The sequence below is a fragment of the Sorex fumeus genome, unplaced genomic scaffold (assembly GCF_029834395.1).
Source record: "Sorex fumeus unplaced genomic scaffold, SorFum_2.1 ptg000094l, whole genome shotgun sequence".
NCBI lineage: Eukaryota > Metazoa > Chordata > Mammalia > Eulipotyphla > Soricidae > Sorex > Sorex fumeus.
This window is the reverse complement of record NW_026606151.1, coordinates 17,769,679-17,794,205: the sequence shown is the minus strand read 5'-3', so window position 1 is coordinate 17,794,205 and position 24,527 is coordinate 17,769,679. Positions and strand designations below refer to the sequence as shown.

The 24,527-nt window shown below is 45.5% G+C and overlaps 1 protein-coding gene across 10 annotated transcripts in view; it reads right to left on the bottom strand.

Annotated features, from left to right (window-relative positions):
• The window catches only part of CARMIL1 (capping protein regulator and myosin 1 linker 1), a 362,886-nt gene that overhangs the window by 136,313 nt on the left and 202,046 nt on the right, over nt 1-24,527 (bottom strand). For all 10 annotated transcript variants that reach the window (XM_056132249.1, XM_056132250.1, XM_056132255.1 and 7 more), the window contains exons 12-17: nt 24,383-24,469; nt 17,723-17,826; nt 13,417-13,494; nt 11,649-11,725; nt 7,901-8,005; nt 3,278-3,347 (exon numbers count right to left, since the gene is read on the bottom strand). In XM_056132249.1, the coding sequence (XP_055988224.1) occupies nt 3,278-3,347; nt 7,901-8,005; nt 11,649-11,725; nt 13,417-13,494; nt 17,723-17,826; nt 24,383-24,469 (521 nt within the window). The remainder of the gene's footprint in view (nt 1-3,277; nt 3,348-7,900; nt 8,006-11,648; nt 11,726-13,416; nt 13,495-17,722; nt 17,827-24,382; nt 24,470-24,527) is intronic.

The window sequence follows — 24,527 nt, the reverse complement described above, 5'->3', positions numbered from 1 at the left end:
GTGCTACCATTGGCAATAATCTCTCCCGGATTCTTGTCTTAGTTAAGAAAAATAGAAAGGGGCTGGATACGAAGATTTTTGCTTACCTAGCATGAAGCTATGGTTGCCTGAACTATCGCTTCACACAGAGGTTTGAACCCCAACACAGCACAGTATCCCCAAGCATGGCCCTGAACATGGGCACCGGAGGAAGCCCTGAGTACAGAGCTAGGTGTGGCCCCTGATCACCTCTCTGGCCCCCAAACCAATACAAGCGGCCAACATGGCCGGCCTGAGTTCGATTCCTCTGCCCCTCTCGGAGAGCCCGGCAAGCTACCGAGAGTATTCGATATGCCAGACACAGTAACAACAAAGTCTCCAATGGAGACGTTACTGGGCCCGCTCGAGCAAAATAAACTTAAAAGAAAAAAACGCAGTGGAAAAGGCCTGCCAGCCTATGGGTTGAATCCCCTGAAAATGTTAAGTTTATCTTTATTTACCTATGAAAGTTTTGTTCCAGGAGCAGGAAGTGTACTCAGGAAGTGTGGCACTTACCTGCCCTGCAGGCGGCTGATCCCGGTTTGATTCCTGGCACTGAATATGGTGCCCTGATGACCACCAGGGGTCACTCCTCAGCACAGAGCAGGAAACACTCCCTAATCATCCACACTATGGCCTAAATCCACCCCCACCCACCCTACAAAAACTGGCCTTACATAGTTCACCTAATAAAATTCTGTCTTAAAAAGTTATTTCCAACAGGATTACGAAGAAAATTAAAGTTTAAGCCATATAGCAATATAAAATAATGTTCTTTAGGGAAACAGCCCTCATGAATTTACTTGTGAATAAGTAAATATTCCAATAAGTACCAGTATTATTCAGAGTAATCAAGAGAGTCAACCTTCATTTTGGTTCTGCCCTTTAAAAACAGGATTCTTTGTTATTATGTCCATTCTAGTTTAGATCACAGAATTAAAAGATATTTTATTCATAGCAGTCGTGATATTTAATCATAATAGTAAAACCACATGTGGGTCATTGCTAATTCAGCAGTCTGATTGAATAGAATGACCATGTTTATGCCAACTGGCTTACTTTGATAGAACCATTCTCAAGCTCTATTCTTCTCCCATAAATGGGGACAAATGGCTATTTTGTTGGCATGTTCCTTAATAAAATGCTGGTAAACAAACTAATTAGTTCCTATTACCAGAGCTGGTTTCTATTTTATAGTCTTTATAAATAAAACAGCATTGGCTTACACATGAAAATTTCATGCAGAAATAAGTTTGTAGAATTTGTTCTTTTTTTCTTCTTTTTTGCTTTCTTTACTTTTTTAAAAATAAAAGCTTTTCTTTGCTCAACATAAAAAGTCTGGTGGGTTTCTCAGTTTACTATAAAGCTGGAGAAATCCATGCCAAGCCAAAGACGTTAGATCTCATCACCCTTCCTCCCCCTGATGAAGACCAGCACAGCACACAGCTGGTATTTTCTCCAACTTAAATTTCATTTTTAAAAAATCCTACCCTGACAACGGATATGGCATGATTTCTCACTTATCACTTTCTAAAATTCTCAGAGAGGTAAAGCCTTAATATTTAGTATTGGTTAATGCCTTGGTGAGAGAAACACTGAACTAAGACCCCCAAAATGGGCTCTTCGGCAAGTTCCAACCTAGTTGGGAAACTGTCCCAAGTCAACTGAGTCACAGCCCAAGCATGGGAGGGTGGGGGAGGGGCGTGTGTTCTCCAGGTACTTCCAGCATGAACAACCAGACAACAAGGAAAAAAGTGCCTGATCCCAAGAGGCTGAGGCAGTCTCGGGAGGACAGAGAAGCAGAGAACAAAGGCAAACAACTTTCGCTGGTTCTAACGCTAATGAAAAGTGCTTCTTAAAAGAATTTCCTTCAGGCCTCTGCCAACCCACTGGGGAAACGCTCTGACAAGGGCCTCCATCCTGCAGTTGAAGGAACTGAGGGTGATCTCAGCACGTTCACCTAGGACTGCGCAGCTGGAACTGGCCATATCTGAGGCAGCGGTGGAGAAGACTGAACTTCAGTGACATCTTAGAAAAGGCTGCCATGAAAGGAAGATGAGGCTCATGTCCAGAGTGTTCTGGAAAGAGAACACAGCGCACCCATGGGCCCAGGAAGAGAAATGAAGAGACTTCTGTCCCCTGTGACACACTGGATCAAGTCAGGCTCTGCAGAGAGCTAGGTGCTTGATCCGTGGGTATTTATTGCTCATTGCACCATCGGAGACTTTTCAGATGGTCCAAGTTCAGGGATCAGCTAAAATAGGGTAGACCGGAGCACTATCATCCCTTTGTTCATTGATTTGCTCGAGCGGGCCCAGTAACGTCTCCATTGTGAGACTTGTTACTGTATTTGGCATATCGAATATGTCATGGGTAGCTTGCCAGGCTTTGCCATGAGGGTGAGATACTCTCAGTAGCTTGCGGGGCTCTGCGAGAGGGGCGGAGGAATTGAACCCGGGTCAACCGCATACAAGGCCTTACCCAGTAGCCTTACCTGGTAGCCTTCTATTTTTTTTTTCTTTTTGGGTCATACCCAGCAATGCTCAGGGGTCATTCCTGACTCATGCACTCAGGAATTACTCCTGGCGGTGCTTGGGGGACCATATGGGATGCTGGGAATTGAATGCGGGTCCGCCGCTTGCAAGGCAAACGCCCTACATGCTGTGCTATCGCTCCAGCCCCCAAGGGATAGAATTTTATCTCCATTTTTCTCTATGTTTTCCTCAAACAGCCAGGCTCAGAATTGCTTGGATTTCGAGAAACATCTTCATTCCCTTGCTTTAAATCAAGACACTGAAAAGTAAAATGAGTTACACGACAGCTGCTTCCTTTCTCATGGAGGCCAAGCTGGGTTTTGACACATCTGTTCCCAGCAGGGGACCCTGGACAGAACATTCCTCATCAGGTGGGGTAGGGGGAGCCAGTTTATGGTTCTCTGGCTCAGAAATTCATCATTAAATACTGAAGCAACCTGCACCAAGAACGGAAAAGGGGGCGTGCGCGCAGATACGTGTGCATGCATTACTGTACCCTAGACTGTAGAAATACAGAAAATAATAAAGCACGCTTCACTGCTTCCTGAATGTTTCATGTGTGTTTTCTCATCAGACTCACCACATAAAGAATGTCAGGAACTTCTCTAGGGCGTGTTTTTCTGCCTCCCTTAGACTGAGGAATCACAGGATCACACTTTTCCCAACAAAAAGACAAAATGATTTCCAACAGAGCCCATTCTCTCTTTGGCCTCTGTCTGTCTTACCTCACAGCTGCTGAGATCCAGAGAAACGCCCTTCAAGTTATGATTGCAAGCCAGGCCCAGCAACAGTGCTCTGTGAGGGGGGAAACACACAGGTTAGCGAGAGACACACCACATGTGCACTAAACACTTGCATGTGCCATGAATAAAGCCCAGACAAAGAAGGATGCTTCTCGGAATCACAGGTCAAGCGCCATGCACCAACCTCACTTTTTAAAATGCCAGCAACATCCTGCCTCCGGCAGCAGCGGACAAAACACCGCACCAGAACATTCTCCTGTTTGCCATGGAGTAGGCCCATTGCAGATGCAAAACCTGACCGGAGTGCCCTTCCTACGAAAATCACCCAGCAGTGCACCTAACTGCAAAGTAAAATAAAAATGTGTTCATCACAGATGAACTGCTGCTTGAAACCAGCTTGAATCATGTTTTGGGTATCAGTCGGCAATTGTTCCTAGGGTAGCAAATTGTGACTAGGGTAGCAATTTGTCCTGAGGAACTTGTGAATAAGTGAGGTCATGGTATGACAGCTAGATGGATTTATTAGGTTAGATTTATTAAAGGGCTGGAAGGGAGGGCTGGCAGAGTGAACAACAGTGACAGGGATTTGGCCTGAATCTTTCATTTGTTATTTTGGGGGGCCTTGGTGGAGCAGGGGTTGGGATGGGACCACCAAGTCTGGCAGCACTGAGGGGACTAGGTGGTATCTGGGATTGAACCCAGGACTCCTTGCTGCAAAGCCTGTGCAATGACCCTCTGAGCCACCTCCTGGCTTGAACCCTGACTTTGAATGCAGAAACCGCTGTCTCTCCCACGACACAGGTCATAGGCTCAATGGCATCAAGTCTCTGAAAATGACTCTCTGGAAGGGAAGGATCTCTCCTCAGGGCCCTGGTTCATCCCTCAGAAGAATGAGATAATTCCACGGGCACAAGCTGGTCTTATTCAACTCCACACCAGGGAGCAAGGTCAGGAGCACAATCCCTGGGAACCATCACCCACTGGGTGTGATGCTACAGCCAGGGGTCCCTCACGAATCAACCACACTGTCTTGGGGACTTGGGGAAACCCCAAGAACTGGGTTCTTCAAAGCTCCCTGGGATTCTGAATCACAGGCAATCCCTGAGGGAAACACTACTTGAGGTAAGCAGTTATAGTCTTCATGTTATACTGGGGTGGGGGGAGGGTGTCTACAAGATAGTGCTATGCCCAAGAGAAGTGTTCGTCTCAAAAGACGTTGCCTTGGTTTGGCTAATACTCTGGGATTCCTGGTCCCCAACGCTTTAAGAGCTTCCCACATTTCTGCAAATGCAGTCTAACACGGTCTCACAAGGTGTGGGGTGGGGCAGAGCTGCAGGCTGGCGCAGGAGCCCAGGGCTGTCAGTTCTCTTGGGCCTTCCCCACTGAGTGAAAAAAAGCACCTCCCAAAGTTCCTCACATTCAAAGGGATGCATGTATCCAAAAAGTTCGGGCTTGATTGTTTGTTTTTTACTTCTTGGGTCACACCCAGCGATGCTCAGGGGTTGCTCCTGGCTCTGTACTCAGGAATCATTCCTGGCAGTGTGATCCATATAAGATGCCGCCAGGGACTGAGCTCAGGTTGACTGTGTGCAAGGTAAACGCCCTCCACGTTGTGCTATCGCTCCGGCCCCTGTCTCCAAGTTCTGACCAACACTGGGGTGCAGGGAGCCAGCCCGTCTCCCGGGGGTCCTAGGAGATGCTGAGTCATGAAAGTGCCTGACAAAAGCATGAGGCTGAGAGTGCAGGGGTTGGCGCCACCCTTCCAGCACTGTTGAGCATTCCAAGGTACTGAGGTGAAAACCCAACTGAGGTAGGAACCCCAGAGTGCAACACGGCCAAGAGATGTGAGAACAGCAAGGCCCAGAGTGCCAGCCCAGGTGGGCAGGTGGCGTAAGCACTACCTCCGCTTAACCCTGGCAATGCGTGGTCATCACACCCCGGTTTGCAGATCAAAGTTGCCTTATAACCGTCAAAGGTTTCACAGAACGGTCCTACCCACTTTTGTTGGGGGGAGGGGTGGGAGTCAGGGGGGGATGGTATAAAAATCTGTGATGCTTACGCAGTGAAGTGTGACCCACTGAGAACACCACAACCAAATGTGTATACCACTTAGATTCTGGTACCGACCGCAATGGAAGGAAGTGTGTGTGTGTGTGTGTGTGTGTGTGTGTATGTGTGTGTGTGTGTGTGTGTGTGTGTGTGTGTGTGTGCGCGCGTGCAGACCCAACCTCCTCTCTCCACCATGGCAAAACTGTGCAAAGGATCACTCCAGGGGATGGAGAGACAGTACAGCAGATACAGTGTTTTCCTTGCATGCAGCTGACCCGGGTCCAATCCCCAACACCACATGTGGCTTCCAGAACACCGCCAGGAGTGACTCCTGAGTACAGAGTCAGGCGTTAGCACTGAGAACCACCGCGGGTGTCCCTCCTATCCCCTACTTCCTGTCTATTCACCAAAATAGGACGATTCCAGCCACAGGGCCCCGTGAAAACCGGCTCATGCTTCCCAGGAAGCCAAACCCAGATGGAGTTTGGACCAATGACTTCCTTTCTCCCTGCCTCTGTTTCCTGAGCTGTCACCTGGGAATAAAGAATGCTACTTTATCACAGCTGTTGTCAGCCCTGAGAGTGACTGTCTAGTCCAGGGCAGAGTTTTGCCAATCCCAGCCCACACCCATCAGGCCATCCAGACAACCCCACTCTCTCTTTTCAAATGACAGGATCACTAGGCCACATCTACGGAGAATTTGCTTTCCGACAGGTACGGCCATGAAACCTTATTCTTCACACTGCAATTCTGCATGAAAACACAGCCCTGCAGAGAGCACTGTGATTTGACAGGGTCAAACCTTTGCACCAATCCCCATGGGTCACCAGACTGGACACTGCAGTGTCACCATCACAGTCTCTCTCTGGGACAGAGCACAGCAAAACCACGTTGGGTGCAGTCTACGAAATCAATGACAAGTCAATCAAGAGCCACTCATTCCAGGAAACACCTGTGAAGGAATTAGAGTGCTGCTTCGTGTACTTCTCACTCATAATACTTTAAGCCCGATAATCTCCTATTTATATACTCTGAAGGCAAAGATCGAATCCAGGGATGCTTTCTCCTCACTGTCTCTGTGATACCTACCCAGACTACTATAGCTGCTCAGTAAATATTAGTTGAATGAGTGACTAAGTCAATGAGTGTAATTAAATTACAATAAACCCCGGTACCCTATTGGTTCTGATAGCTTTATTAATATTCATACAGCCTATGCACAAGCTTTCGATTATCACAAGGCAGCTGTTATGCGGAAAGAAGGCTAACACATTAATTCAATATTTTTTAAAAGGGCCTGTGATAGCATCAGATTTATTTTAACGCTCAGCCTGGATCTAAAGGCATCCATTGTTAGTCACAAGGTAGCATGTGAAATAGCGCAATCAACACCTTCTCACCTCTCCAGAAGAAGAAAAAAAGAAAAGACAATTTACAATTAGGTTCATTCTCTTGCAAAATGAATGGGAGACACTGATTTTAACATTTCCTACAAATTAAGTCTGATTTACATGTCAGCCGGGGAAAGAGGGCCAGGCATACATTTGAGCACATCTCACAGAGTACATATTCATAACAACTTGGAAATTTGTGCTGGATGCTCTGAGAACGTTTGCTTCTGCAGGCCTTAAACACTGGAATTTTTACCGCTTCTGGCAATAGTAAACAGAATTTCGAGGGTAATTATTCTCAAACCTTAAATCAGTGAAGAAGTTTAACTACTAACTGCCTTCGGGATATTAACTGAAACGTAAGTTGGCTGCCATGTAAAAATCCAAACAGATAACCTAGAGTGACATGATTAATTTAGAAGCTAAAGCACCTGAAAGTTGATTTTCTTGCAGCTACACATAGGGACAGTTTGGTTAACAGTGGGAAGGGAAATACTTGACTAAAACACACACACACACACACACACACACACACAACACAACAAAAATGACCTGAAATATGCTAAACAATGGTTAGAATAAAGATTAAGGTACCTGCCAGCATAATTTTTATAGAACAGTAACTGCAACCACAAATCAAAGATTTTTTTTCCCAAAGAATATGCAATAATATCAAAAAGGGACAATATGCTGTTTCCTTTAGGGCCCCAAGGAGAAAGACATTTCCTTTTCTTTCAAATAAATAGTAAATAGTGGGGTGTGTGTGTGTCTGTCTGTCTGTCTCTCTGTGTCTCTGTGTCTTTGTGTTTAAAATTTGGGAGCCTCTTGCAGTGCTTAAGGCTTACTCCAAGAGGCGTTTGGGGGACCATATGAAATGCCAGGGACTCGGCTGTGTGTAAAGCAAATGCCCTACAAGCTGCACTATCTGTGCAGTCCATCAAGTTAAGTTGTTTTATTTAGGAAATAGGAAGGGAGAAAGAGACTCCCACAAGTAAGAGAAATTACATACCCTGAGAACCGGGATGTGGACGGCTTGAGAACGGGCTGTGTTACACCCCACTCTCTCCTGCCTTGTCTGTTTAGTATGATCCATCTTTTCCCCTCGCCCCAGGCACGCTCATTATAACAAACCGAATCTAGAGAGAATAATAAAGTCACCACTTACTTCAGGGGCTCAGGAGACAGTTTTGTGCCTGAGAGGTTGATCTGCACCAGGGCCAATGAGCTACTGAAAAACTGCTTAAAAGACTGGGGCACTTCTTTTCCTTTCCTGAAAAAGATCAGATGTTCACAGCTTACAAAGGGGTACACGTCCATCTCAGCTTCCCACTTCAAACTGGAAAATGTACCCTCTGGTTATCGACTATGAAAGAACCCATGCATCAGTTACATCTTCAGTGGAAACTTGAAGACAAAAAAAGAGAAAAAGAAAATGTCATCTGAAAGTAAAATAATTCAGTACTACTAAAAGCGGCAACATCTCACAAAGTCCCGAAAACATTTTATATTTGATTATTTGTGGCCAAAGATCTCGTGTTTCATACTGACATCTTCAGAAAACTCCATTTAGATTCTTTTTTTTTTTTTGATCGGGAAGAGGTTGGGCCACACCTAACAGTGCAGATACCTTAATCTCTATCCTATCTTTCTGGGCCATAATGGGATTTTTCAAAAATGGAACATCAAAGATGTTTTACTTCTCACTGATAAGAGTTTGCTGGTCACTGGCACCTGATAAGATTAAGGAGCACTATCCGCACTGACAATGCTTTTATTTATTTTTTCCTTTTTGGGTCAGACCTGGCAATACACAGGTGTTACTCCTGGCAGTGCTCAGGGGACCATATGGAATGCTGGGAATCAAACCTGGGTTGGCCGTATGGAAGGCAAACGTCCTACCTGCTGTGCTATCACTCCCAGACTCCCTGACAATGCTTTTAGATGCAGAGAGTTTCAGCTGCAACAAGACAGTGGCTGACACTGGGGCACAGGGCGGGGGGGGGGGGGGGGGGCGCGGCGGGCACGGCGGGGCAGGTTTAATGACAGAATCTGCATGACTAGCATCCTTCTCTGCTCTTACACCTGTACCGCCAAGCTAATCATCACAGGCCAAGTATCAGAAGATCTTAGCATCAGAATCCAGAATTCTAAGAGGACATGACAATAACCCCCAATTAGGTCCCCACACTATTTAGTGTGAAGTGGAGCAAATCACAGCACTCGACAATAAGGTAAAATCCACAGCACAATTACAGAAGAAAAAGCAGACTTGAATGAGAGCTGCCACGTGAACATTTTGATTGCTCTGTCCAGTTGGACGGAACTGTTGAAAAGATTGATTAAGTCCACACATGTCAGGCACTTTGCCTGCTGCTCAGTGGACACCAGTGTCTGCCAGCCCCAGTCTGTGGAGAGATTAAACACCCTCAGGGATGCCATCCACATAATACTCAATGCTACTTAACATACAGAGAAAATCTGTCCAATATTTGAAGAAGATTTTATTCTTTTTTTTTTTAAAAAAAAGAACACATTCTGGCTATTCGTGAAAAAATATCAAACACCAGAATCTCTAAGAGAATGGAAAAATCATTTAAAAACGAAAGAGACTTTGAGTAGCATAGGTATTAGACATTTAAAAGCAACTCTGGGTCCTGACATTTTTCAGCAAGTAGGTACTTCAGTAAGTTCTTAGGAATATAGCTGTCCTGCTGTCCTGACTTGTTGTTGGCTGTTCAGTGTTTCCAAATACTCACTGCTCCTTTCTTGGGGCGGGTAATACTGTGTCACTACCAAAGCAGGCATGGCTCTGTGGGTTCGTTGGATCACTGGTTATGAGCAGAAGTGATGAGTTGATTCCTAATATAGTTTACTAGCCAGTACCTGTGCTGCCATAGCTCTACCTCTTCTGCTACTGAAGGTCAACTCTCTTGTAAGAGGCTGCTCTGCATCCCCTGAAGATGATGTGACCAGGCCACAAGATATTGCAAAAAAAAATCACTGACTCTGAAAACCATAGAGACCATAGGCTGGGGTGGGGGCATCAGATCACAAACAATTTAGCCTAATTGTTTGTAATTCACACACATGAAATTATCTGTGAACCAAAGTAGGACTAGCCCCAGCCCGGCACCCAGCTGGGTGTAAATGCAGCAATTCTCACCTAATGAGGAAAGGCTCCCTAAGAGTCTACCCAGCTAAGGTGCTGGGCAGTAAAGAATTTAATCCCAATGCTCCCTTGGGACGATAAGGGGATTTGTTGCCACAATTCTGTTCTGTGAGTTCAATAGTTCTACGGAAGACCAACCAATACAGAACTTGCAGGATTGTGAACTCCGAAGAGCTGATTCTATGAACATCTTTAAGGTCTATGTTATCATCTTCTAACTTGGCTCCTCGTTAATTATGGCTCCGTCAAAGCTTGTCTTCCCAAGCTGCCTCCAACACACAAGCTGGCGTGTGTTCTCAAAGGATACCAATTCCCCGGAAGACCCTCAATACAGCGAATCTTAGAAAACTCTCAACTTCTCCCATCATTTTATCCCCTAGAGCTTCTACTCTGTTCTTATTCTGTTGAGGTCTGTTGGCATGTTCTTTGTTATTGCAATGATTTCATCAGTGTTAAAAGTTATGGACCAACACTGCTCTAAGACACGGGCTAACTCATTTGTGAGTCACACATACATACAGAGGAAGCGCAATTGCATCTTTCAAATAAGGGAATGCCTGTAACACATGCGTGATAAACAACTCTGTAAACCACAGTGAATAAGGAAAGAAAAACAAATAGTTTTTTAAAATTCACCAATAAAAATGGAAATTTACAAACATTAAACATTCTAATGAAACTGCTAACATTAAGCAATTCTTATTAAAGAAGTCATAATGACTAAAATATTGTTTAAGACTTGTGGGCATAATTACACATCTTAAGTGTCAAACTATATTAACACATTCTAAGTTCTCCAGAATGCCATGCTTGCAAAACACGTTACTTTTCAAAATTCTTCTTTATTCTCCCTTTCTCTACTATATGCCGTTCTTCTGTCTGGATACTTGTTACTTCTAATCTATTGTCTTAATTTTTCAAACAACCCTAAGGGAAGGAAGATAGATTCACCCTATGCTTTTTTTTGTTTGGCTATTTGGGTCACACCCAGCAATGCACAGGGGTTACTCCTGGCTCTGCACTCAGGAATTACGCCTAGCAGAGCTGGGGGACCCTATGGGATGCTGGGAATCGAACCCGGGTTGGCCGCGTGCAAGGCAAATGCCCGACCCACTGTGCTATTGCTCCAGCCTCAAACCCCTATGCTTTCTTAAGTTAGAGCGGTTTTGCAGGGCTACTCTCTCTGCTTCTGGGAAAGACTTTATTTGTACTTACAAGTTCATCACTGAAAAATATAATAGGAGGTTCTAAAAGGGGATGCCCTGGGCTGGAGATGTACTGGGCACCTGCCTTACACGTGGCTGACCTGGGTTATCCCCTGCACACCGTAATTCCCCAGAGCCCTGGCAGGAGTGATTCTCAAGGACAAAACCAGAAGAAATCCTTGAGCACAGCTGGGTGTGGTCCCCAAACTAAAATAAGTGAATAAACAGGTGTTTACCATATTAAGCCTAAACACCTGGCAAACAGTACATTATCATCGAGCTCACCGAGAGAGACCAGCTGCAGCTAAGAACATTAGACTGTGGTGGAAAACTAAGTAAAACAAAACTTTGAACTTTCAAGGCTTAATATTTGCAGGGAACAGTATTTACAGATAATAATAATGAGTTCATGGCCAAAGGCCAGGTGCTCCTTCCTCATACATGACAGTGACCCTTTGTCACCGTTTCCACATCATGACAAATTTCTCTGGGAGCAGGACACTCCTAGATGATAAGAATAGCACCGAGCACAGCCCTACCGGTGAGAAAGGACCGTTCTGGAAACGTTGAGCACAGCTAAGTATTGAAGGCAGCCACGGAGAAGAGCGCCACAGACCTGAGAAAGAAATACGGTCATTCTTCAGTAGGGAACAAATCATAGAGGGAAATATATATATACATATATATATATGCATATATACATATTTTCAGATATAGATATATATATACCAAAGCTCACATTACCCAAACTTTAACAACATGTTACTGATATCCTATAGAATGTCTTGCTCAGGCCAAATTAGAACAATCTTCACACTGTTTCCTGTATGAACACTTTTTTGTATGCACGTTTAGTAGTTCTTTACAAAAGATAATACGGATGCCTGTTGTTGTACAATGTTGTATAATACAACAGATAATACAAATAATGCAAATATAAAGTAAAGTGACATATACACGGTCATGGTCACGGTCCTCCCGTTGTTCATCGATTTGCCCGGCAAGCTACCGAGAGTATCTCGCCCACACGGCAGAGTCTGGCAAACTCCCCGTGGCCTACCCAATATGCCAAATACCAGTAACAATGATGGGTCTCATTCTCCTAAAGAGCCTTGAATATAATCTCAGGGCTAGGATGAAAGAGACGTTACTGGGGCCTGCTCGAGGCAATCGACGAATAACAGGATGATTTGTGATTTGTGATAAAGTAAAGTAAAGTAAAGTAAAGGCCCTCCGTTGATCATCGATTTGCTCGAGCAGGCCCAGTAACGTCTCCATTGGAGACTTTGTTGTTACTGTGTCTGGCATATCGAATACGTCACGGGGAGCTTGCCAGGCTCTGCCGTGCGGGCGAGATACTCTCGGTAGCTTGCCGGGCTCTCCGAGAGGGGCGGAGGAATCGAACTCGGGTCGGCCATGTTGGCTGCGTGCAAGGCAAACTCCCTACTGCTGTGCTATCACTCCAGCCCAATGCAAATATAAAACAAATAAAAAAACAGATAATAAAAATACAAAAAAATACAACAGATAAAATACAACAGATAAAATACAACAAATAACTCTATTTTGGTTGTGTTTTGGGACAGGGATTGGGGCTTGGCATGGAAACATCCTGAATTTGGTGGCGGGAAGGGGCAATGGTGGTGGGATTGGTGTTTGAATATTAAATGTAACAAAATATTGTGAACTAACTTATAAAATAAAAAATATTAAAAACAAAGAAATACAGCTGTTCTTATTCTCAAGTATCTTAGGACTTCGAGAATATTTCATTAGAAAGAAAGGCTTAGGGCTGGAGCAATAGCACAGCGGGTAGGGCGTTTGCCTTGCATGCAGCCAACCCGGGTTCGAATCCCAGCATCCCATATGGTTCTCCGAGCACCGCCAGGGGTAATTCCTGAGCGCAGAGCCAGGAGTAACCCCTATGCATAGCCGGGTGTAACCCAAAAAGAAAAAAAAAAGAAAGGCTCTCATTTCCCATTAACGAGTAGTTCAGAGACCCCCTCCCCAGCATCCTCGGACAATAAAAGAAAGCATATTTTTTGATATGCCAAAACAGTAACAACAAGTCTCGCAATGGAGACATTACTGTCACCCACTTGACCAAATTAATGAACAACAAGAGGACAGTGCTACAGTGCTATTTTATTAAATCACTGTGAGATGCACAGTTACAAAGTTGTCCATGATTGGGTTTCAGTCCTACAATGTTCCAACACCCATCCCTTCACCAGCGTACCTTTCCCACCGCCAATACCCAATTTTCCCTCCTTCCACCCAGCCACCCCCAGGAGAAGAAAGTATTACCATGTCCAGGGAACATTCTGTATTGGATAAGTCCAAATGAGCAATGGCATTTGGCTGGGCCAGAAAGTTGTACATGCACTTGAAATAAAAAGAGAAAAATCAAGTCTATTAGCATTGAAATCACACACATCCACAAACTGCCAGCTAACATCTAAAAATGCAGTTACCCTACCCCTCCTAGAATCATTCTTTACTCCTCCCAAAAACTTTTACATTATTTTTTAAAAAATCAATCTTTTACCTCATCAAGTACAAAAAAAAATTCAAAGAATATTCACACTAAAGTTACGCTTAAGTTCTATTTTATAAAAGGCCAAATGGAATCTTGGCTGCCAGATGCCTAGATTTTTGGTTACACATGACTTCGTTTTCCTGATTGACTCTATTTTTATTAGACAGCACTAATTAATCTTAACTACCAAGAGTGAAATACCACCTGAATTATAGTCACACCATCAAAATGCTAATCAACTTTGAAAGTGCTGCAAGAACCAGTCATTTGAATTTGAATCACACACCAGCAGCAGGCTGGACTCTCCAATCCAACACTAGGATTTTATAGCCTTAGTTACTTCCAAAATTTATCCCCCTAAAAGCCTGATAGTGATCATTAGTTTGAGGTTGTTTTTTTTTTAATTTACCTTTTGACATCTACCCATGACGTATTCAATATGCCAAACACAGTAACAATTAGTCTCACAATGTTACTGGGTCCGCTTGAGCAAATCGATGAACAACAACGGGAGGACAGTGACAGTGACAGTGACCTTCTGACAGCTAAGACATTCCATGTTGGAGGGGACTCACGCTGCCTAATTGTTTCCCTCCATCCCATGTGAGGGCATATGAATAATGAAACTCATAACTATGATTCTCTAATTGTCCCCTGTGGTGGTCAACTGCCAGAGTCCCCTAGAAAGAGAGTCGAAGCTCCTTGCACCAGGCACGCAGGGGAGGGAGCCCTCCTCTGCATCGCTGGCTGTCCTCCCCAGTGCCCCCCCTCCCCCGTGGCACTGAGCCAGGGCAAACACAAGCTACTGAGCGGGACCTACCCCTTGGTGAGGATTCCTAAATGATGCAGCTGAGTTCAAGGATCCTTGAGAAAAATCCTCTCTACCGAGAAACTCCGAACAGCAAAATATCATCCCATAAGTACTTTCAAATAACCCCCAGGGCATCATATCTTTTCATCATTTCATCATATTACGGATGAAAAATTCTGATTCAGAGAACTTCATCCTGCTCCCAGGGGAAGACCCAGTCTTGGCTGTCACTCACTCCGTGCCTGGTATTGTGTACTTACTCGGGGCCACCAGCTGGGGGAGCTCTAGTCACCCTCTCCTAGAGATCAGGCCCTCCTTGGCCCAAGCTTCTCCATGGGGTTGTTTTTCCCTGAGGGCCGTGGCAGAGGGGCTCCAACCTGCACCAGTCAAGGGGCTCCCAGTTGGGTAGGGGCGAGGACAGGGCACAGTGGAACTTCACTAACCCCAGACTCGTCATTCCACACCCCCTCCCCAGAAGGACACGGGAACAAGGTGATTCCTCAGGGTGGGCAGAACTCAAAGGGCTGGAGCTCAGGCCTGGCGTGTAGACCCAAACTTGATTCCCGACACCACACAGCCCGCTGACACACACAAAACCTTCTGCCTGCACAGCCGAGCAGCGCTGCGAGGGGTCTGTCTGAGCACTGCTCAGAAGGGCCCTCAGAACAAAAACTAGGAAATGAAATAAAACAGAGGATTGGGGCTGGAGAGATAGCACAGCGCGTAGGGCGTTTGCCTTTGCACGCGGCCGACCCGGGTTCGATTCCCAGTATCCCATATGGTCCCCTGAGTGCAGAGCCAGGAGTAACCCCTGTGCATCGCCGGGTGTGACCCAAAAAGCAAATAAATAAATAAATAAATAAAATAGAGGATAATAATGCCCGGCCCTGAGTGGGACAAATTTCCCGGGTGGCCTTGATGTTACGGGAGACTAATGATCCAACGTAACAAGACTGATTACTAAACTTCAGTCCTAATATTTAAATTTTAGTTTCAGTTTGGGGGCCACAGCCAGCGGTGCTCGGGGATTACTCCTGCCTTTGCATCAAGAATCACTCTGGGCGGTGCTCGGGGGACCGTATGCAATGCTGGGGATCAAATCCAGGTCAACAGCATGCAAGGCACGGTCCAACCTGAGGCACTGTCCCATCAGCTCCTAGGATTAATATTTAAACTCCAAGTTCTCCTTTCATCCCTCTCTCTAACGAGGTTGGGTGGTTTTCCCCTGGGCTCTTCTCTCAGGAAGAAGATGTATGACTCTTGATGAAGGCAACAAGTAAAATCAGAGAGTGTGTTGAAAAAGTCACAGCACTCAGGCAACGTTCAAGTGACTGCAATGGTGGACTGAGGGAGTCTACAGAAAGAACAGTGCTCACGTCCCTAGCCTGATCTGGAAAGGGAAAGGAGAGAAATCATTCCCCAGTGCTCCTCACACCAGAAAACAGCGGGATACAAATTCAGGACCTTCAATTCCCACCTGCTGGCAGCCTGTGTGCAGTATAGAGGCATTCCCCACCCAAGATGAGAGACTCAAACCTAATTCACCCTATGATAAGTTATGATGATATCATAAATCATCCAGTTGCATGAAGAATCTTGAGTGGAGATGCTGTGTCATCACGCTCGGATTTTTTTTGGGGGGTGGAGCTTTTTCTTTTGGGGCAGGGGGGGTCACACCCGGCAATGCACAGAGGTTACTCCTGGCTCTGCATTCAGAAATCACTCCTGGCAGTGCTTGGGGGGCACCATATGGGACACTGGGGATTGGATCCAGGTCGGCTGCGTGCAAGACAAACGCCCTACCCACTGTACTATCACTCCAGCCCCCACACTCAAGAGAGGTCCCAGTTTACTTCTATACTCCACTCTCCGTGCTGCATTTGTGGAGTGCACCAGCACTGGAGTTAGAGTTGGTTCATCCCAGCGTCCCCTTTTAATCACAAAAGTACCACCATTCTTTCCAACTGTACTATTTCATGCTGAAATCACTTGGCAAATATTTCCAATCTTACCCTAGCCGACCCGGCCGACCCAGGTTCGATTTCTCCGCCCCTCTCAAAGAGCCCAGCAAGCTATCGAGAGTATCTAGCCAGCATGGCAAAGCCTGGCAAGCTACCCATGATGTATTGGATATGCCAAACACAGTAACAAGTGTCACAATGAAGACGTTACTGGGCCCGCTTGATCAAATCAATGAGCAACGGGAGGACAGTGACAGTGACCCTAGTCAGGTGATTGTAACTGGTATAATAATGGTATAATAATGCTGTTAAATGAATAAAAATACTTCACAGAAGTATTGATACAATTCTTTAGGATCTTTGCTTCAAAAGACAGTAAATGTCCTCAATGTTGAGGGGGAAACCCTACTGAGATAGATTTTGCTTCATTAAGGCTCTGGGGTCTTTCTCTAACACCACCTTCTTGAACTGTGGTCACGAGTACATATGGGGTCGGGTAACTGAATGCAGAGGTCACAAAAAGTCTTTAAAATGGGTTACAATAATTTTTCATTATGATTTATTACCAGTAATGTTTGACTATAGATCTATTTTTTTATATCTAGATACCCAAACTTATGCCAAACGCAGTAACAACAAAATATCCAATGGAGACGTTACTGGGCCCACTCGAGCAAGTCGATGAACAACGGGAGGGCCTTTACCTTTACCTTTACCTTTACCCAAACTGATGTCAAAATTTCTTAGGTGAAAGGAGATCACTAGTGGAAAAAGGTTAAGAAGCCCTGCTCTAAAACACTTCAGAAGCTCCTCTCTAGGTGATACAAGGATTCGTGATAATGGAAGATGTAGAGAAACAAGTCTAAGAACCATTGAGAAATGGTTACAGGGGCCAGATAGACAGTACAATGGGTAGGGCTTTTATCTTACATGTGGCTCACCAAGTTCAATCTCCAAGGCCAGGGGATGATCCTTAAGGGAAAAGCCAGGAGTAAGCCCTGAGGACTGCTGAGTATGACCCCAAAACAAAACAAAACAAAAAGTTAATGATTGCAGGGAAAATGGAGAGATAGTACAAGGGGTTAAGTGCTTGCCCTGCACGTGGCTGGGCCAACATCAGTTCCCGGCACCGAAGACAGTCATTGAGCATCACCAGACGTCACTCCTGAGCACACACCTAGGAACAGCTTTTGAGTACCACTGTGTGTGAGACCCAAACCCACCCCCGCCATAAAGAGACACACAGACATGAGATATGAAACACAGCTTCTTGGAGGATGCAGTAAGGAAAAACAAACCTACCGAGAGGTCATCTCCACGGAGAACGTTCCCTGAGAGGTCTAGGTGGGTAAGGGTGGAGGCGGTCAGCGGGTTGGCACTGAGTGACTGAGAAAGGCTGTTCACCCCTGCAATACCAAGAAGACACACGTTCAGTTTTCACTCTGGGAAACAAAACATGGCTGAGAATCTTATGAAAGGCCCCGGAAGCCCTGTCTAAATCAGATTCAACATGAAGCACCATTCCCAAAAGGCAGCTCCATCACTGTCCTTTCCACACCCCTCCAGGAAGACCCACACCTAGGCAGCTCACTGAGAAAAAATAGAAATCAGTATCACTTGGCTCCTTTTTCCAATGTGAAAGCAAGGACAGGACATCTTTAATATGATGTTGCAATGGTCATTCCTATTCTCTTCATTCTGCCACGTGATCCATGATCTAGTGTCTAGTATTCAAAGGATACGGGCGTAAATTCAGATACTTTAGGCTACTGGAACTACTGGACAGTTAATCTGGGAACGCACGGCTTCCCCTAATGTAGCATACTCAAAGCAAAACTTAAGAGTGAAATGATTTTTGCAATGAATGAGGAAATGGTGCATTCGCAAGGAAACATGCCATCAGAATGCAACCCTGATCATCCACACTTTCACAATTTATAAACAACATATAGGGCTCAAGGGGAAGCGACCCAAGCTAGACCGAAGATTCCCCATAAAATACAAAGATGGGCGAATGGTTCTGTGTGGAGAGATGGGCCTCTTACAACCTTAGGGCATCTGTGGCTGATTTTCAGCTGGTCATTTCTTTTCTCGGGAAAATGTGGCATCTAGGAGTTATGGCCCTACACAGCGGGAGTCCAGGATAGTCTGGTCACCCCTTGGGATTCAAAGCGGTCAAGACACACGAGGATGGCTGCTCTCCCAGAGACTGCAAAATTCAATACCACTAAAAGTCCATGGTTCCAAATGGTATATTTTGGAAATACAGGTATTTGAAAACTGGGAAAACTTTTATTAGTGGTCTTGTTTTTCAGTAAAGTTAACCTATCAGCCTGCCTCAATGACCCTAAAGATCTGGGGTTGGGGGGTGGGGAGTGGGAATCTGTTCACAGGGGGACAGAGCGAACTTCAGGATGAGGGGTCCAGCCTCAGTCCTGCTGGGCAGAGCCGGCTCTCCTGAATCACCAACACCCAATCAGATATTCCAAGGCAAGGCTGAGCATAGACCGGGAGCAGAACGGGTGGCGTTGCTGCTGAAGGGGTTACTATCTTATCCTCCTGCTTTGGAGAGTTACAAAGAACAGTTCCGGCATGTGTCTGATAAAGGCTAAGGAGTCATTTCTCCAGGATGAGTATGCACTCGGGTATGTAGGGAGAAAAGCCAGAAGGTCAGAGTACAAAGTTTTTGCTGCACCAGAAAGCATTTCTTGACTATCAACTCAACATTCATTAAGTGCCAGTAAAATGGGTTTCAAATGCTAGGGATTGGGAGGTAAGTGCCAGGAAGATGCATTCTTTGTCCTTGAAAAGTTCAAAGGCCATCAAAGCAGAAATGAAATCAACTCCAGGATAGTTAGTGATGCACAAGAATACTTATTTATCACAATAAAAGGTTACTGGAAGTGGACAGTGTAGCATGTGAGGGCTTCTGGGGCCAAGGGTATATTATGTGAACCTCTAAAAGCCAATCTGAGGCTGGGAAAATAGTACAAACACTTCTTGGCATTTGGCTGACCCTGGTTCGATCCCCTGTACCACAAATAGTTTCCTGAGGACAAGCAGGGGTCATTCCTGAGCTTAGAGCCAGGAAGAGCCCCTGAATACTACAGGGTATGTGCTAAAACCCAACATGCAAATAAATAAATAAGAGCCAGTCCGATGGGAGAAAGACACTCTAACTGGTCACAACCCAATGAGAGGGAGTATTATTCAAAGAGGTGAGAAACAAGCGTAGTGAAATGGATAGAGATTTGATGAAATATGTGAGTGAAAAGGAACTGCAATGAGCTGCAGAAATGGTTATTTCTGGGGAGAACATCGATGATTATTTACAAGACCAACTTCCTTCAGTCTGTCCAGTTATTAGCAATATTGATGCATTTTATAATGAAATAAATGTACCCGGGGCATAAGGAAAATCAGTCTTCTCAAGAAAACCATTTGTAAAATTCTCCCTTCAGTGATGTGTAGGAAGACTCAATAAATAAGCTCCAAAATTAGGTCAAATTAGTCTTGGTAGCAAAATGCTCCTGAACAAGTGTGGGTACTTGGCGGCTGGCCAATATGTGAGCAGAATCAAGAGAGATGCATGTTATCATGATAGCTGGGCTTCCCGCGGAAGGATTTCCACCCCCTCCTCTTGAGCCCACATTCACAGAAGGCTTGTGCTAATAAGCACACTAATAGCAGGAAATTGCACAAATACAGGATGGAAGGAGGAGAAAAAAATCAGTGCTCCTACAGCACAAACTAAACACAGATTCTGATGCCATTCTTGGTTCTTGATTCTAGCTGTCTAATGATTTTGACCACTTTTCATTATTTATTTTTAGAGTGTTTACAGCTGGAAAAAAAAAAGGTGGGACCAGATGGCATTGCATTGACATAATCTGGCAAGCAGCAGGACATTTACCAGAAATCCAGAGCACTATCAGTTAGCCATCATCTGAGGAAGAGAAAAAGTATTGGGAGAGACTGTCTAGATGGCATAGGGAGATTTAAAAAAAAGAAAGAACACTGTCTTGAATTATGGAGCCATGAATATAAATGTTTGTACAGAACTAAAATATATAATGTGAGTCAAATGCAGCAAGTCTAAAACAGCAACTGAATGTGAGTTTAAATCTGAAAACCTTTCACGTCCTATGTGGGTGTCTGCAAGCCTTTCGGATATCAGTTAAAGAGACAAAACCAGTACCTCAACATAGTTATCTTAAGAAGGGCAAGTGAAAATTCCTTGGGTCACAGTAAAGAAAGCATTAATTCAGAAAACCCATCATTTTAATGGACAGCCAATATTTGGAGGAAGAAAGGTTTGACGTTTCTTGGTGAAGGTTGAGGTCTCCTCCCTCAGAACGAAACTCAGCACCCAAACTTTGGCCTTGGAACCTCACTTATGTCTCCTTAGGACAGAACAGGTTTAGGTGTCTCAGATCGTAACCCCACCACAGGAGGATGAATGAAGAATGGACCTCTCCTATGTTCTAACATGATTACCAAAGAAACGAAATCATCAGGTTAAAAATCCCCCTACGTGAAGAAAGCAACCCTATGGAATTCACAATAAAGTATCCCTAGTTTTCATATATAGAGAATTAACATACATTAAGAAAAAAAATCAAACTGATAGAGACATTACAAGAGTAAGAAACTAGTAATTTTCTCAAAAGAAATTTAAAAAGAAACAATTACCTAAAAAATAACAACTGAGGAGATGGAGGGATAGCACAGCGGGTAGGGCGTTTGCCTAGCACGTGGCCGACCCGGGTTCGATTCCCACATCCCATATGGTCCCCCAAGCACCGCCAGGAGTAATTCCTGAGTCAGAGCCAGGAGTAACCCCTGAGCATCACTAGGTGGGACCCAAAAAGGAAAAAGAAAATAAAAGAAAAAAAAAAGAAAAGAAATAATGGATTAAACTAAAATTTAACTATGCCCATGGTGTTCTCTGCAGCACTAACCAAAGAGCCCAAACCTGGAAACAACCTCAATGGCTAACGACAGATGAGTAAACAGAGAACTTGATGAAACAGATGAAGTCCTCCCTCTGCCACATGTGGATGGGGGCTGGAGTGTCTCGTGCTAAGAGGAATAAGTCAGAAGGAGAATGACAAATACTGAGCAATCTCATGTCTAGGCAGCATGGAAAGAAACAGCAAGAGAAGATGCAACATCCAGTGAAAATGAACCATGGGACTGTGGTCATCTAGGTGGGAGAGAAGGGAAAGGGCCTGTGAGCTGCGGGGGGGGGATTCTTGACTCTTTGGGGGTAGGTTTGGTTTGGTAATATCACACCCCCCAAACCAGAAAACTTCATACTCTTATGAACAAAGTTTACCTCAATGAATCAATCATTCAAAAGAAATTAAAAAAAAAAATCAGAACACTTCTGCCTACCTTCTAGGTAAACAGAGGAGAAGAGAGAGAAAAAGGGAGAAAGAGAACAAGAAAAAGAGAGATTGTGTGTGTGTGTGTGTGTGTGTGAGAGAGAGAGAGAGAGAGAGAGAGAGAGAGAGAGAGAGAGAAAGAGAGGGAGAGAAAGCCCGTATGTATGTGTATGTCTGAGAAGATTTCAAAGAGTGAGGTCCAAGCATACAAGAAGTGCTCACAGGGCAGGGTACTAATGAGGATGATGCTAGAGCGGGTGGCTGGAGATGATGGAGATAACAGGATGGTGGAGACAGTGACCCAGTTACTGGGGTGCTCTGTGCTCAGGAGCTCCCTAGGTGCCACCGTGATGATGGAGAAACAATCAATAATGGAACACCACTGTGTGAGCCACATCTGTGCATTTGGGTGCAGAGCTTCCTCTACTTGGTAGTTTCGCCACTGGGCACCCAATCAACTGACCCTGGAGGAATGAAGGTGAACCCCCAAATCGCAGAATTAGAAGACACAGCAAGCCTGCTGGAGGCTGTCCGTGGATTCCCACTCTCTGCTACTCCCCCCCTTACAATGAAGGCCACAGGCACTGAGATCATCAGAGCCTGTTCATGGTACGTGAAAGTCAGACTCCAACCCCAGGCAATCTGGCCTGCCAACAGACACTTTACAGTGTCCTCTAAAGAGGATGATGGATTTGGGTTTGGATCTGGGACGGCGGCAGGTGGCTGACTTGGCTTCCTCTTGACTCTGGGCTCAGGGATCCCTCCAGGTGGAGCTCAGGTTGGCTGTGCACAAGGCAAACACACAATCCACTGTCTGATTGCTCTGGCCCAGAACAGCGAATGTATTTATGGAAAGGAAAGATATTTTTATTAAACCCAAGAAACTTTCATTAAACACGTGCAGTGCGGGAGGCCAGAGAGTTGGATCGCCTGCCCTGTCGGCATAAGATCACAAGTTTGATCCCCGGGAGCACTATGCAGGAGCCTAACGGCTCTAAGCTCCAGCTTCCCTGTCACTGCAAGTGATTGCGAGTCAGTTCCACAATCTGGGAACTGCAAAAGGGTGCGACCCCAGAGGAAACTGCAGACCAGGAAGGGGTGCAAATACCACAGTGGGGAAGGGTAAACCCTGAGTGAGCGAACAGTGGCTGTAGTGACTGAGCACAACCAAGGATGGGACCCCTGGGAGCACCACGCTGAAGGAGCACAGTCCTCACTGAGCACCTCAGCAAGCAGCCCCATGTCCACAAAACACCACAACCAGACACGGGGGCAAAAATGAGTATGGGAGGAGTGAGGGTGAGAGTGAAAATAAAGAGAAAAGAGGGCCGGAGTGATAGTCCAGTGGGGAAGGCATTTGCCTTGTACATGGCCAACCTAGGTTCAATCCTCAGCATCTCACATGGTCCCCCGAGCAATGCCAGAGTAATTCTGGAGTACAGTAGCCCCTGAGCATTGCCAGGTGTGACCACTCCAACCCCCAAAAAAGGAATTAAAAGAAGAAAGAGGAAGAGGAGGAAGAGGAAGAAGAGGAGGAGGAAGGGAGAAGGAAGAGGAAGGGAGAAGGATGGAGGAGGTGGAGAAGGAGGAGGAGGAGGAGGAAAGAACAGAGTAGCAAAGATAAACAGTAAGGAAAAAGAAGTACCACATATTTTTTAAAGTTAATATAGGGCTGGCAGACAGTATTGGGATTAAAGCATTTACTGGGTGGAGCTAAACTCAGGTCAATCCTGGGCCCTCCAAGTACCGCTCCCAGCGACCCTGAGCAAAGAGCTGGGAGGAGACGCTGAATACCCCGGATGGTCCAGAGGAAAGCAGAAGTCAAAATAGTAATAAAGAAATAAATTAAACACTGGCAGGGCTGCGGGTGCCGTGCCAGGCGCTGGAGACGGAGAGGCCCGAGAGGGCACAGGCAGCAAGGAAAGCCCCGTCCTGGGCAGGGAGAGGCACTATCTCCACAGTGATGTCAGTTAAGTGAGTCAGGTGGGGACCAAGGACTCGGGAGTGGAGCCTCTGGAGGCCGTGGGTCCGGGGAGAGATCTCCGAAGAGAGGGTCCCCAGGAAGGGTTTCTGGAATAAAGGCAAGAGCTCTGAGAATGAGTGCGGATGAGAGAGCGACGAGCCCGGCAGCAGCAAAACGTCAGGAAAGTGGGTCACGGAATGGGAGGTGTCTGCGGGCAGGAAACCACAATCCCCAGAGGTGGGAGAGCCCTGGCGAGCCTCCTGGGTCAGGCGCCACCGTTTTCAGGAACACAGACAGGCCAGCTAGCAGCTGGTGGGCACCAGGGTCTTTCCGAGGACAGGACAAAAGAGAGCCGCCTCCAGCCGCAAACGGAAAGCACCTGGCATGTCACGAGTCCGAAACGTTCAAGAGAGAAGGTGAAGGTCAGGATTCTTCTCTGCTACTTAACAGACAACCACACTCACGGAGTCACCATTTGGTGACCTGCCAACTGCATAGGCAATGCCCAGGTCTTTACTACACGACGCAAAATGAGTCACTATAAACTAAGGCAGCAGGATGCGGCACGAGTGTTAAGACACACAGTTAAGGAAATAATAAGATATACTGTACCTTTAGGTGACAATGAGGTTTTAGACAAGTTTAAATGCTTTAGTCCCTTGGGGAGTTTGGCAAATTGAATACTTAGAGAGGACACACCTGAGGGGGGGAGAAAAAGAGATTATTAGAACGATCAGTCTCTGAATTTCCTTGACAA